Source organism: Neofelis nebulosa, chromosome 11 (genome assembly GCF_028018385.1).
Source record: "Neofelis nebulosa isolate mNeoNeb1 chromosome 11, mNeoNeb1.pri, whole genome shotgun sequence".
Taxonomy (NCBI): domain Eukaryota; kingdom Metazoa; phylum Chordata; class Mammalia; order Carnivora; family Felidae; genus Neofelis; species Neofelis nebulosa.
This window is the reverse complement of record NC_080792.1, coordinates 87,420,694-87,434,431: the sequence shown is the minus strand read 5'-3', so window position 1 is coordinate 87,434,431 and position 13,738 is coordinate 87,420,694. Positions and strand designations below refer to the sequence as shown.

At 36.7% G+C, this 13,738-nt stretch overlaps 1 protein-coding gene across 12 annotated transcripts in view; it reads left to right on the top strand.

Annotated features, from left to right (window-relative positions):
* The window catches only part of IFT81 (intraflagellar transport 81), a 210,804-nt gene that overhangs the window by 174,236 nt on the left and 22,830 nt on the right, over positions 1-13,738 (top strand). For 9 of the 12 annotated variants that reach the window (XR_009250510.1, XM_058691283.1, XM_058691289.1 and 6 more), the window contains 4 exons: positions 824-910; positions 1,943-2,014; positions 2,099-2,188; positions 9,317-9,358. Coding sequence is in view for 9 of the 12 variants with exons in the window: in XM_058691283.1 (XP_058547266.1) it covers positions 824-910; positions 1,943-2,014; positions 2,099-2,188; positions 9,317-9,358 (291 nt within the window). In the remaining 3 variants the exon portion in view is untranslated. Of the gene's footprint in view, positions 1-823; positions 911-1,942; positions 2,015-2,098; positions 2,189-9,312; positions 9,359-13,738 lie in introns of all 12 variants that reach the window. The other 3 variants (XR_009250512.1, XR_009250513.1, XM_058691282.1) reach the window with 2 other exon arrangements.

The window sequence follows — 13,738 nt, the reverse complement described above, 5'->3', positions numbered from 1 at the left end:
CCAGAATATTACATTAGAAGGAAGTTTGAAACTACTCAAACAGCCTGAATTCAAATTCTGACACTCCTTTTCTTCAGTATAATCTTTGACAAAGTATGTGGCTTCCATGAACTTTCTCCAAGCATGATATGGGGGTATTAATACCTACCTCAAGGGGTTGTGGTGAGATTGAGTTACTGACAAGGGTAAGCTCAGAGGCCCTACCGTGGTTTCCAAAGTTCTGACCACGCCCCTGCCAAAGCATTCAGCATCTTCTCGCACTTTCCAGACATACTCCAGTATAATAAACTACTTGTTCGTTCTGAATTGTTCTTCTCTCTGGCTTCCAAGCCTTTATACACAGTGTTCTTTTTTTCTGAACATTCTCCTCCCTTGTTCACCTTCCCCCTAGCTATTGTACTAATCCTTCATCCCTCAACTTAGGTATCAGTTTCTCTATCACTGCTGATCTCCAAACCTGGGTTAAGTCCTGTGAGAGTCCCACGTTCTCCTATAACACTTACATTTGCCCATCATACCACTCAACAGGCTGTTTACTTGTCTGAACATACTTTAGGGGAAGGATTTTGGCTGTTTTGCTCACTGTTGTATCCCAGCTCCTAATAAAGAGCCTGGCACACAGCTCAATACATGGTAGCTATTATTTTTATCAGCATCTTCATCTGTCATAATTCTCAAATGTCTGATTGTTGTATAAATAACTCTTAAGTATGCCAAGAAGCCTAGAGTTAAGTTACAAGACTGACAAGGGCATGTATTGTTTCAGAGCCACATTTTAGGCCTTTGTTTTTCACTTATTCAATCATTTATCCTTTCATACTAGGAACTAACCCAAGAGTGTGATGAAAAGAAACCCCAGTATGATAGCTGTGCAGCAGGCCTCGAAAGCAATCGGTCCAAATTAGAACAGGTAAGAAGATAGTTTTTATTTTTTCACAATTTAGCAGAAACTGCCTGTGTATGCATGTTTTCACTACCCTGACATCAAAAGGTTCCCAAACCTTTACCCTCATTCTCTGAGCCTGTCCCCTAAGCTCGAGAGATCTTTATTTCTTCAGACGTGATGCATACACACCAAATTCTCCATCTGTACCACAACCACCAAGGTCCAGGCCACAAGCAGGTGTCTCCCACAGTAACCCAGCTCTGCTCTCTTACCTTCACCCTTGCCTTCCTAAGGTTTTTTTTCTCTATAGAGCAGCCAAAGAAACCTGTGGAAAACTTAGGCCATCCTCCACTAGCTTCCTACTGCACTTAAAACCTGACTTCCAAACTATGGTCTGCAAGGCCCACCTGCCTCCTGAACTTCATGTTCGTGTGCTGTTCTCTTCATCCACAGGGCCGCAGCCACACTGGCCTTCTTCTTGCACATCAGACAAGCTAAGCTTGTTTTCACCTCATGGCTTTTGCTTGTGCTCTTCTCTCTCTGGGACACTCTGCCTCTAGCTCTTTACCTTGATCTCTCCTGCGCATCATCAGGTCTCAGCCTGAATGTCACCTCCTCCTGGAGGTCTTCTGTGATCACCCTATCTAATGTTGCCTGTTGGGTCGCCCTATCACATTCTACTACTACTGACTTTTCTTCATAGTACTGAAGAAAAGTCTGAAACTACCTTCATTACCTATCTCCTTGTTTATGCCTATTTCCTCTACTTGAATGAGAGCAAGGGCCTATAGTCTTATTCACCGTTGTGTCCCCAGCACCTAGCACAGAGCTGGGCACATGGTGGGTACTTAATAAATTAATAACTGAACCTGTAGGTTTTGGAGCAATAGGAGTAGTCTTTAGAAAAGATTGCAACCTAGTCTGTGATGGCAAACAAAATTATAATCACAAAAGAAGAAATTACTCTGATGGCATTTTGTTGTACATTTAAAGTCATCCTTTCTGCATTTGATTATTCTTTCAATAATGTTGCCTGTTTAAAATTATATATTGTAGGAAGTCAGAGGACTCCGTGAAGAATGTCTTCAGGAAGAAAGTAGATACCATTACACAAATTGTATGATTAAGGTAAAATAAAGAAAGAGGATCAAGAATTTTTCTGAGATTTTTCTGTATCAAGGACTTAACCTAAAATTTAATCTTTCCACTTAGAACCTAGAAGTACAACTTCGTCGTGCTACTGATGAGATGAAGACTTATGTTTCTTCTGATCAACAAGAAAAAAGAAAGGCAATTAGGCAAGTAATTTTGTTGTTTCTATATTGAGTTACTTAATGTTTTCACCTATAGAAGTTTCTTTTTAATTTTACTAACTTCTGTATTTAAACTCCAGTATAGTTCTTGTAGTGTTACATTAGTTTCCGGTGTACAACATAGTGATTCAGCAATTCCATACATACTCGGTGCTCATCATAATTGTACTCTTAATCCCCATCACCTGTTTCACCCATCCCCCTCACCCACCTCGCCTCTGGGAACCATCAGTTTGTTCTCTAGAGTTTCGAGTCTGTTTCTTGGTTTGTCTCTCTCTCTCTTTCTTCCTTTGTTCATTTGTTTTGTTTCTTAAATGCCACATATGAGTGAAATGATATGGTGTGTGTCTTTCTCTGACTGACTTATTTCACCTGGCATTGTACTCTCCAGCTACATCCATGTTGTTGCAAATGGCAAGGTTTCATTCTTTTTTATGGCTGTGACCTGTAGAAGTTTTATACGTAAGATGGAATTACTAAATTGGGGGTACTTAAATAAGCAGATATTAAGATATTACTTAGGATTAAATCTTGTTAAATATCTTCCTGATTCTCCAGCCCTACTGAGTAGGAATACCTGTAATTTACTTTCTGGATTGCTTGATTTTTTATCATGGCAAAAAAAAACCGATATAAAATTTGCCATGTTGGGGCACTGGGTGGCTCAGTAGGTTGAGCGTCCGACTTCGGCTCAGGTCATGATCTCGCGGTTTGTGAGTTCAAGCCCCGCATCAGGCTCTGTGCTGACAGCTCAGAGCCTGAAGCCTGCTTCGAATTCTGTGTCTCCCTCTCTCTCTGCCCCTCCCCTGCTCATGCTGTGTCTCTCTCTGTCTCAAAAATAAATAAAACATTTAAAAAAAATTAAAATTTGCCATGTTTACTATTTTCTTTAATTTTATTTTTAATTTTTTAAAATTTACATCCAAATTAATTCGCATATAGTGCAACAATGATTTCAGGAGTAGATTCCTTAATGCCCCTTACCCATTTAGCCCATCCCCCCTCCCACAACTCCTCCAGCAACCCTATTTGTTCTCCATATTTATGAGTCTCTTCTGTTTTGTCTCCCTCCCTGTTTTTATATTATTTTTGTTTCCCTTCCCTTATGTTCATCTGTTTTGTCTCTTAAAGTCCTCATATGAGTGTAGTCATATGATTTTTGTCTTTTTCTGGCTGACTAATTTCACTTAGCATAATACCCTCCAGTTTCATCCATGTAGTTGCAAATGGCAAGATTTCCTTCTTTTTGATTGCCAAATAATACTTCATTGTGTGTGTGTATATATGTGTGTGTGTGTGTGTGTATATATATATATATATATATATATATATGTATATATATATCACATTTTCTTTATCCATTCATCCATTGATGGACATTTGGGCTCTTGCCATACTTTGGCTATTGTTGATAGTGCTGCTATAAACATGGGGGTGCATGTGTCCCTTCAAAACAGCACACCTGTATCCCATGGATAAATGCCTAGTAATGCAATTGCTGGGTCCTAGGGTAGTTCTATTTTTAGTTTTTTGAGGAACCTCCATACTGTTTTCCAGAGTGGCTGCACCAGCTTGCATTCCCACCAACAATGCAAAAGAGATCCTCTTTCTCCGCATCCTCACCAACATCTGTTGTTGCCTGAGTTGTTAATGTTAGACACTCTGACAGGTGTAAGGTGGTACCTCATTGTGGTTTTGATTTGTATTTCCCTGATGATGAATGATGTTGAGCATTTTTTCATGTGTTGGTTGGCCATCTGGATGTCTTCCTTGGAGAAGTATCTATTCATGTCTTTTGCCCATTTCTTCACTGGATGATTTGTTTTTTGGGTGTTGAGTTTGATAAGTTCTTTATAGATTTTGGATACTAACCCTTTATCTGATATGTCATTTGCAAATATCTTCTCCCATTCTGTCGGTTGCCTTTTAGTTTTGCAGATTGTTTCCTTCGCTATGCAGAAGCTTTTTATTTTGATGAGGTGCCAATAGTTCATTTTTGCTTTTGTTTCCCTTGCCTCCAGAGACGTATTGAGTAAGAAGTTGCTGTGGGCAAGATCAAAGAGGTTTTTGCCTGCTTTCTCCTCAAGGATCTTGATGACTTCCTGTCTTACATTGAGGTCTTTCATCCATTTTGAGTTTATTTTTCTGTATGGTGTAAGAAAGCGGTCTAGGCTCATTCTTCTGCATGTCGCTGTCCAGTTTTCCCAGCATCACTTGCTGAAGAGACTGTCTTTATTCCATTGGATATTCTTTCCTGTTTTGTCAAAGATTAGTTGGCCATACGTTTGTTGGTCCATTTCTGGGTTCTCTATTCTGTTCTATTGATCTGAGTGTCTGTTCTTGTGCCACATGTTTCCCATTTTTAGGTGTATAATTCACTTGCATTGATCACATTCACAGTGTTAATGCAACCACCACCGCTATGCAATACCAAACCTTTTTTTTTTTTTTTTAATATTTATTTATTGTTGAGAGACAGAGACAGAGAGACAGAGCATGAGCATGGTAGGGGCAGAGACAGGAGAAGACACAGAATCTGAAGCACGTTCCAGGCCCTGAGCTGTCAGCACAGAGCCCGACGCGGGGCTCGAACTCACAAACTGCGAGATCGTGACCCGAGCCGAAGTCGGACGCTTAACTGACTGAGCCACCCAGGCGCCCCTATAATACCAAACCTTTTTCATCACTCTAAACAGAAACTCTTATAATCATTAAACAGTAATTCCCCATTCCCCTTCCCCAGGAAAAATATAATTTCATAGTTCCTTTTTTTAAAAAATATTTTATTTATTTTTAAGGCAGAGAGAGACAGAGCATGAGTGGGGATGGGGCAGAGAGAGAGAGGGAGACACAAAATCGGAAGCAGGCTCCAGGCTCTGAGCTGTCAGCACAGAGCCTGACGCGGGCTCGAACTCACAAACTGTGAGATCATGACCTGAGCCTAAGTCAGATGCTTAACCAACTGAGCCACCCAGGCGCCCCAACATAGTTCCTTTTTTTATAAGCATTCAGATTGGTCTATTTTTAAAGTCCCACATGACCTGGACTCTAGTCATCTGCCTGTTCACTGTGAAGTGTGAGTGCATTACAGTGAGAAGCTGTGTGTCTGCAGTGTGCCAGCCTCAGAACAAGGAAGGGTGTGTAAATATCACTAGTCCTTATATGGTGTTTTTTTTTGGTAATCCAAGCTTGCAGCATTCTGTAATATATCAAATCAAATATGGCCGGGGCGCCTGGGTGGCTCAGTTGGGTGAGCATCCGACTTCGGCTCAGGTCGTGATCTCACGGTTCATGAGTTTGAGCCCCGTGTCGGGCTCTGTGCTGCCAGCTCAGAGCCTGGAGCCTGCTTTGGATTCTGTGTCTCCCTTTCTCTCTGCTCTTCCCCTGCTCACATACTGTCTCTCTCTGAAAAATAAATAAAGATTAAAAAAATTTTTTTAAATCAAATTCTGCTTTAAAAAATACATTTATGGTTTAATTGCTAGGTGTGATAAAATGCAGTAATTGAACAAGCTGAGCTCTCTGCCCCTTACCACAATTCACATGTTTCACTTTTACCATCCAGTAAGAACTCCCAAGTGTAGGATTCACATTTATTCTAGATTGCAGTGGAGATTTTTAGTGGCATATACAGTAATGTTTCAAAAAGGAATCTAGTAAATGGAATGTCTTGCAGAATCTAATTTTTAAAATATATAATGCACTGGAATGCAACCCAGACTGAAAATACCCTATAAATAGAACAATGTTTTCTCTAATACTCTGACATATTACACATATTAAATGTACTTATTCACATTCTTTCATTGAGTGTAAACCTGGCTCAAATCTGTATGGTCAATATTAATATTTTACAAATGTGAGAAGTTTTTATTCTTGAAAAAAAGTTTTAAAAATTTAAGTTCCATTTTTTCCAAAGTTATCAATATAAATAGGAAATAGGAAATATTGTCACTGAACTATTGGTTTTCTGGCCAGGTATTCTTTTTTATCATTTTCAAAATCATCATAAACCTTTACCATTAGTCTTCCCATAGAAAAAATATTTTGCCCTGACTAGAGTAGTACATAAGAATATTATAAATAAAATAGTGTTAATTGTATTCTAAACTCATTGATATATGTTTAAATTATTATTATTATTATTATTATTATAGTTACAATATTTTTATGGTTGTCCCATTTTCTTCTTTTATGATACTTTTGAGTAAAGCCAATGGTCTAAGAAATTAGAATGGGGTTTTTTTGTTTTTGTCTTCGTTTTTAAGCTTATTTATTTTGAGAGAGAGAGAGTGACCGTGTGAGTGGGAGAAGGAAAGAGAGAGATGGAGACAGAGAACCCCAAGCAGGCTCCTCACTGTCAGTGCAGAGCCAGACCCAGGGCTTGAACTCATGAAACCATGAGATCATGACCTGAGCCAAAACCAAGAGTCAGAAGCTTAACCAACTAAAACCACCCAGACACCTGGAGAAATTAGCATGGTTTTGAAAGATTGCCTGCAAATTTTAATTTTATTTAAAGAGGCAGCATGTTGGGGCACTTTGGTGGCTCAGTCAGTTAAGCGGCCGACTTCAGCTGAGGTCATGATCTCACAGCTCACAGGTTTGAGCCCCGCGTGGGGCTCTGTGTGACAGCTCAGAGCCGGGAGCCTGCTTCTGATTCTGTGTCTCCCTCTTTTTCTCTGCCCTTCCCCTGCTTGCTCTCTGTCTCTCTCAAAAATAATAAACATTAAAAAAAATTTTTTAATGAAATAAAGAGGCAGCATGTTTTATTTCAAAGTACTAAAGAGGGACTCATAAAATTTTCTTACTAACCTGGTTTTTCTAGTTCCAAGTTTTGTGACCTTGGGCATATCATTTTCTCATCTATATAATAGGGAGAACAATGTATACCACAGAAGATCAAGTTAAATATAATGCATGCAGCAGTGTTTTGGAAATTATATAGCATGAGTTACTGGAGGACAAGGACTCTGTTCTGTTTTCTTCCTGAAACCCTAGGGCATGCTTGGTACATAACAGGTGCTCCATAGTTATTTCTTGAATAAAGTCATTGAATAAATTAAAATAATTACGTATTAGTGTTATATGGTAAAAGAGCATGAGCCTTTGATCTCTTGATAAAATATAAATGGAAATTCTGTGAGGCACCTGGGTGGCTCTGTAGTTGAGTGTCTTGACTCTTGATTTCAGCTCAGGTCATGGTCCCAGGGGCATTGTGGGATCAAGCCCTGCATCAGGCTCCACACTGAGCATGGAACCTACTTGGGATTCCCTCTCTCTCTCCCTCTCTCTCTCTCTCCCTCTCTCCCTCTCTCTCCCCTTTCTCTTTCTCTCTCCCTCTCTCCCTCTGCCCCTCTCCCCCACTCATGCTTTTTCTCTCTCTCTAAAAATAAAATCTTTAAAATATATATTTTTATATATTTTATATTATATATAAAAGTATATTTTATATAGTAGGTCTTATTTAATATATAAATATATAGGAGTCAGAGGCTTAACCGACTGAGCCACCCAGGCGCCCTGAGGACTTTGAGTACTTGTGAAACCACCCTCTCTGTTCTAGGCAAGTTTACCTCCCTTGTTACATGAATGCAAATCTTCCTTCACTTAAGCTGCTAGAGTTTCTCTTTGTGGCTTATGATTTCTTGGATTCCCAGTTTTGTGTTGTTTAACTTCTTACTACAGCATAACTTTACACAGAAACATAGTCTTTTTCCTCTAAATTTGAGGTCCAAAGTCTTTTTTTTATCTTCTTTGTCATTGGTTCCTTTGTCATCATCCTTCCATCTTTGTCCTTAATACTTTAAATATCACTTTTGTCTTATGGAGTGTTAAAATATAATTATATCTTTTATATTTTTAAAAACACAATACAATGTTATTGTATTTTTATTTTTACTTGAAAATTATGAGCTGTTTTAGCTTGTAAAAGAGATGCTTATAAAAACAAAAGTAAGCATTATGAAGTATGGTATACAAAAACTGAATGTTGTCCATGTTGCCATGCCTCAGAAATACCTACTGTTAATATTTTGGCGTATAATTACTCCATATTCTTTCCCCATGCATTTGCTAGTGTGTGTGTGTGTTAGCAAATGCATGGGGGAAATTTTATGTGTGTGTATACAAAATAAAGTTAAACTTAAGATACAGTTTTCCCTTAATTTTATATCTAGAGTTCTTTCCACTTCAGTATTTATAGATCTACTCCTTCCTTTTTACAACTCTGTATTATTCCTTTGAATGGATATACCAAATTTATTAAAAATTTCCCCATCTATTGACATTTAGTTTGTTTGCAGATTTTTACTGTTATAAACAATGGTGAAGTAAATAGTCTTTACATTTACCTTTCTTAAGTTATGAGAGTCTTTTTGTAGGATGACTTCCCAGAAGTAGAATTGCAGGGTTAGATGTTAATGTTTATTTAAAATGTGTATCCTTTCTCCTTTCTATAAACCTCTTCAAAAATAAAGTGTGGGGGCGCCTGGGTGGCTCAGTCGGTTAAGCGTCTGACTTCGGCTCAGGTCATGATCTCACAGTCCATGGGTTCAAGCCCCACATCAGGCTCAGTGCTGACAGCTGGGAGCCTGGTATCTGATTCAGATCCTGTGTCTCTCTCTCTCTGACCCTCCTCCGTTCATGTTCTGTCTCTCTCTGTCTCAAAAATTAAAAAAATATAAAAAAAAATTAAAAAAAAATAAAGTGTGACTGGGGCGCCTGGCTGGCATGCAACTCTTTGTTTCAGAGTTGTGAGTTTGAACCCCACATTTTGTGTAAAGATTACCTAAATAAATAAAAACTTTTAAAAATTGTGACTTAGATGGTTTGCCATTGTTTTAGGTGTAAAATAGTACTTAAGTACTATTTTAAATACAGAAATAGGACTTAACATTTTAATTCTCTTAATTATGTGGTGTTTTATGGGGTTTTTTCCCCATAAATTACTATTTACTAGAAGAATTGACTAAAGATGGGGAAAGAGAGTATTTGGTTTCATTCTGACTCCTCTGTGTAATATATTTAGATAGATATGTTAATTTATAATTTATTTGTATGACCAAATCAATTGAAATAAATTGAAACTAAGTCATTATGTTGATTCCCCAGGGAGCAGTATACAAAAAATATTACTGAACAGGAAAACCTTGGAAAGGTAAGAATGTATTAGTTATTTTTTTAAGTCTGTCTAATTCAGGCTATCGGTACATGGTTTTGACACTGTCATTCTGTTTTTAAAGGTTATAGTACAGTTTTCAAAGGGAAATTGAATCTTTCTTAATTTCATACAAAGATGAAGTTTCTTCCTTAGGAATTTATGTGTGTGTGTATACAAAAGTGAAGGCACATGGATTTTTGGAAGAAAAAAATCTAGTTTTATTTATTTTTATATCTAGTTTTAATTAACAAAGAGTTTATGAGAAGGTTCTCAGAAACAAAAGCACCATGTGTAATAAACTACAAGTTTTCAGATAATTCTCAGGTATCTCTTAATAAGTATAAACTTATTTATTTTATTTAATAAGCACAAAGCTCATTACTATGATCCAGGCACTGGTCTATGTCCTTTACAAATATTGATACATTTAACATAAATAATCAAAAACCCTTACTTGTCATATTCAGCTCCCTCCCTGCCAGTCTTATGAATGGAGGAATATGGGATTGAGTCTTGTTTTCTCAGTTCTCTGAGCCACTCCTAGTAGAAGAGGTGGTAGCTGGTAAAGACCTTGATCATCGGGACTTAAATGACTAACTCACTGATTTTTCTAATTGACTTCATAAAGCAACACATTTTGACAGTCATATTAAAGATACCAGCTCTGTCATTCTTTTTTTTTTTTTTTTTTTTAAGGTCTATATTTATCAAACTCAGGACCAGTCATCAAGTAGGCTGGCTTCAGTCCTAGGTTTGTGGTTCTGGAAAAGCTCCTTAACCACTTTGGAATTCATTTCCTCATGTTTAAACTGAAATATGTAGATTGGGGTACCAGGGTGGCTCAGTCAGTTGAGCATCTGATTCTTGATTTCAGCTCAGATCATGATCTCGTGGTTCATGGGTTCAAGCCCCACATTGGGCTCTGCTGCAGTTTTTCTTTTAAAATACTGACTATATATTGGCATCTAATTTTACTGTTCAAATATTCTTGAGTCAGCAACCTAAAAATGACTACATCTATATGTGTGTGTGTGTGTGTGTGTGTGTGTGTGTGTGTATATATATATATATACATGTATATATGGGTGTGTGTGTGTGTGTGTATACATATACATGCTTACCCATTTGGAAAGTAAAATTGAAAAATATGGCTTTGTTTCAGTCTTAATGCATTGTATAATTAAGCTTTTGGTCTGACTCAATATATTGGTGATGACAAAATTATTCATCCTTATTTACATATTCTGGTTTGAATTATTATTAAAAACATACATGTATCTATGCTTTTACATAAATGCTGAATCAGTTCCCATAAACCTGTAAGTAATATTCTAAATTTCAGGGAAAAAATGGTATGGAAAACAATGGCATAATTCCTAAATAGTCTTTGTAAAAGTGTTTTTAAAAGATTTTTTTAAAAACTAAAAAACTTAGAAAAATGATTATGGAAAATTTCAAGCCTATATAAAAAGTAGAGGAAATAGTGTAATGAATTCATGTGAAACCATCATCCAACCTCAATAATTAGACTTAATGACAGATTTTGTTTTATCTATAGTCCCACCTATTTCCCACCCCAAATCATTTTTAGGCAAATCTCAGAGATCCTATTATATTTTTTTGATCATATTTCAGTTTGTATTGTAAAGGCCTTTTTTGAACATAACCACAATACCATTATCATGCCCAAAATAATTTAACAATAATTGCATAATACCAAATACTCAGTCAATGTTCAAGCTTCACCAATTGTCTCATCATTTCTTACTGTTTATTTGTTTGAAACAGGATCCTAATAAGAATTCATACAGTGCTATTAGTTGATATAGCTCTTAAGTATCTTCCTCTGGGTTACTCTTTCATCTTTCTTTACAATTTATTTGTTGGAAAATTAAAAGAAAAATAAAATCTAGTTACTTGTCCTGATGGGTTTCCAACATCCTGAACTTTGCTGATGACATTCCTATGGTGTCAACTAGCATGTTCTTCTGTCCCCAGTATGTCCTTTGAATTGGTAGTTAGATATAGAGGCTTGATTAAATATAATTCAATATTTGGGAAGTATACTTCATAGGTAGTAGTATGTATTCTTTGAGGAGGCTCTGTATAATGTAGGCAGCCAATGAAGTCACTTCCTAGACCCATTAATTCATTAGAGGTTGCAAAATGATGGCATTCTAATTATGTTGTTCCTTCTTCATTTATTGGCTGGAATAATTCTGTAAAGAGTAACTCCTTATCAACTATTTAGTTACCCTAAGATATAGCTCAGATAAGAAAGGCAGAATAACTGCTGATTTGCTTGTTTATTGGTTTTCAAAATGATGAGTTTTTTGTTGTTTTTTTTTTTAATCATCCTTGACAAGTACCTTTATGACTCCTAGATTTAACTTACTGGAGATATTTCAATCTATTATAATTATTATTCCTGTCAGTTCTCGAATTGCCCCATGTTAAGCCAGTAGAAGCCTCTTGAAGTCAGCTCCTGAATGCTTTGGAAACAATTCTGCTAGATTTTGATGGCTTATTTTCTGGTATGACAAAATGTTCCGGGCTTATCCTATACTTTTCCTATTCCAAACCTGGAATTTCTCTAAAAAGTGTTTCTGTTTCTCTAAAAAAGTGTTCATCTGTTCTTTCTGTATTATTTGTGAATAAATGCCCATCATATTAATGTAAATTTAAAAAGAAAGGAAACCTTAAGTTGATACCTCCAATACCTCAGAGAAATTGTGAGTTCTACACATCTCCTTCCATTTATGGGTTGACATGCCATACTCAAAAAGGAAAAAAGAAATAATTTCATATTTGAAAGCATACATTTGAATCAAGTTGTAAACATTCACTAGAGATTTTGGGGTTTTAGGATTTAGTATGACTGTCAATAACTAGCTTTCACCCAAACATTCTATATGTTAGGTAATATATTTTTTCATATGAAAGCATTCCTCTATTTCTTTTGTTTTGAAAAGTATGTGGATGGATGCTTTGTGCACAGAAATTTTTATCAAACCTGAATCCTTTCAAAGGCCCAAATGTAACTGCTAAATCAGAATAAAGATTATTCTTTCCCTTTCCAGTGTAGTGTTTTACTGCAGGATCTTTGCGAAAAGTGATAGTAACAGTCTGACAAGACTATTTCAGCAAAAGGAGCCATTGATTAGCTCATTCCCCAATTGTCAGGATGTATCATTTAAGAAACAAAGTTCTTCAATCCTTTCATTCATAGAGTAGATCTAAATTTTAAGGCAAATACTGAATAAACCTAGCCTTTCAATGTGATGATAGCCTAAGCCTTCCAAACCAGCATAGACTGAACATCCACTCACCACCTCAGTCCAACTGACTTTCTGGAATTAACCAATCTATCATAGTGCTAAAATTCACATGATCATATACTAGAATTTGCCTTACCAAGTACTGTGGAATACTGTACTGAAAGTTATAACTCCCCTCTACCCACTATACCACCTCCCCTTTATTTATTTTTTTTTTTAATTTTTTTTTTCAACTTTTTTTATTTTTATTTATTTTTGGGACAGAGAGAGACAGAGCATGAATGGGGGAGGGTCAGAGAGCGAGGGAGACACAGAATCGGAAACAGGCTCCAGGCTCCGAGCCATCAGCCCAGAGCCCGACGCGGGGCTTGAACTCACGGACCGCAAGATCGTGACCTGGCTGAAGTCGGACGCTTAACCGACTGCGCCACCCAGGCGCCCCCCACCTCCCCTTTAAAGAACAATCGAATTTGTGACAAGTATTCTTTGTGCATTACAACTATCAACAAAATAAATTTGGATTAAGTGGCAGTAATTAAGTGGCAGTAACATTAAAAATAAATTACATACTAAGGCAGTTGTATTCATAAAATTAAAGGTTTCAAACACACATGATTATGAAGTACATTAAATTTAATATTTCTGACATAGACAATGCCCACATCCTGTCTTTGGTTCTTTAAATAACTTTTATAGGTTGTTAGGATTTTTGACAAGGAAACTATTTCAATAATATAGGAAAATGTATAGTTAAGTAGTACCTTAATCTTAAAGTTATTCTAAGAACTCTTAAAATTCTAGATCTGACTTACTGCTTTTGTTTTAGTTCATGAGGATAAAAATATTTGTTTTTTTTTTAAAGCTTTTGTTTAAATTCCAGTTAACATACAGTGTAATATTTCAGGTGTACAGTATAGTGACTCAGCACTTTCATATTACACCAGTGATCATCACAATAAGTGCATCTTTATTCCCCATCACATCAACTATTTAACCCATCCTCCCCCACCCACCTCCCTTCTGGGAACCATCAGTTTGTTCTCTATAGTGAAGGGTCTGTTTCTTGGGTTGCCCCCCTCTTTTTTTTGTAACATAGACT